We start from the raw sequence: 544 nt of genomic DNA, 5'->3' as shown, positions 1-544 counted from the left end.
CCCCTCGCCACCTGGCCAGCTCCTCGTCCTGCTGCTTCCCTGCTCCGGCGCGGCTCTCCGGGGACGCCTCGCTCTTCCTGTTCTCCTGACAGGAGAAGAGAAATCTGGAGTCTGTCTGCGCCGCTCCCCCCTCCTCCCACCATGTCTCACCCCCCAAGTTGCTGTTTTCCGCAGAAATGTCAGCCTCGGCTCTCCTCTCCCCCACTCCTCCTGGGTTTTTTTCCCTCTAATCTTGGCCTTCGTCTCCAATTACTTCTTTCTCTCCTCCCTCTCCCTCCAGAGACCCTGATGGACACGAAGTGGGTGACCTCTGAGTTGGCATGGACAACTCATCCGGAGACGGGTCTCACCCCCCAAGTTGCTGTTTTCCGCAGAAATGTCAGCCTCGGCTCTCCTCTCCCCCACTCCTCCTGGGTTTTTTTCCCTCTAATCTTGGCCTTCGTCTCCAATTACTTCTTTCTCTCCTCCCTCTCCCTCCAGAGACCCTGATGGACACGAAGTGGGTGACCTCTGAGTTGGCATGGACAACTCATCCGGAGACGGG

At 58.3% G+C, this 544-nt stretch overlaps 1 protein-coding gene across 1 annotated transcript in view; it reads left to right on the top strand.

Annotated features, from left to right (window-relative positions):
- The first annotated feature begins 285 nt into the window (after nucleotides 1-285).
- EPHB3 (EPH receptor B3) overlaps nucleotides 286-544 on the top strand; it is a 14,573-nt gene continuing 14,314 nt past the window's right edge. The window contains exon 1 of the mRNA XM_009579355.1: nucleotides 286-357. Coding sequence (XP_009577650.1) covers nucleotides 289-357 — 69 coding nt within the window. The 5' untranslated portion in view covers nucleotides 286-288. The remainder of the gene's footprint in view (nucleotides 358-544) is intronic.

The sequence above is a fragment of the Fulmarus glacialis genome, unplaced genomic scaffold (genome assembly GCF_000690835.1).
Source record: "Fulmarus glacialis isolate BGI_N327 unplaced genomic scaffold, ASM69083v1 scaffold24026, whole genome shotgun sequence".
NCBI lineage: Eukaryota > Metazoa > Chordata > Aves > Procellariiformes > Procellariidae > Fulmarus > Fulmarus glacialis.
Note: the sequence above shows the minus strand (reverse complement) of the source record. Positions and strands in the feature narration are given on the sequence as shown.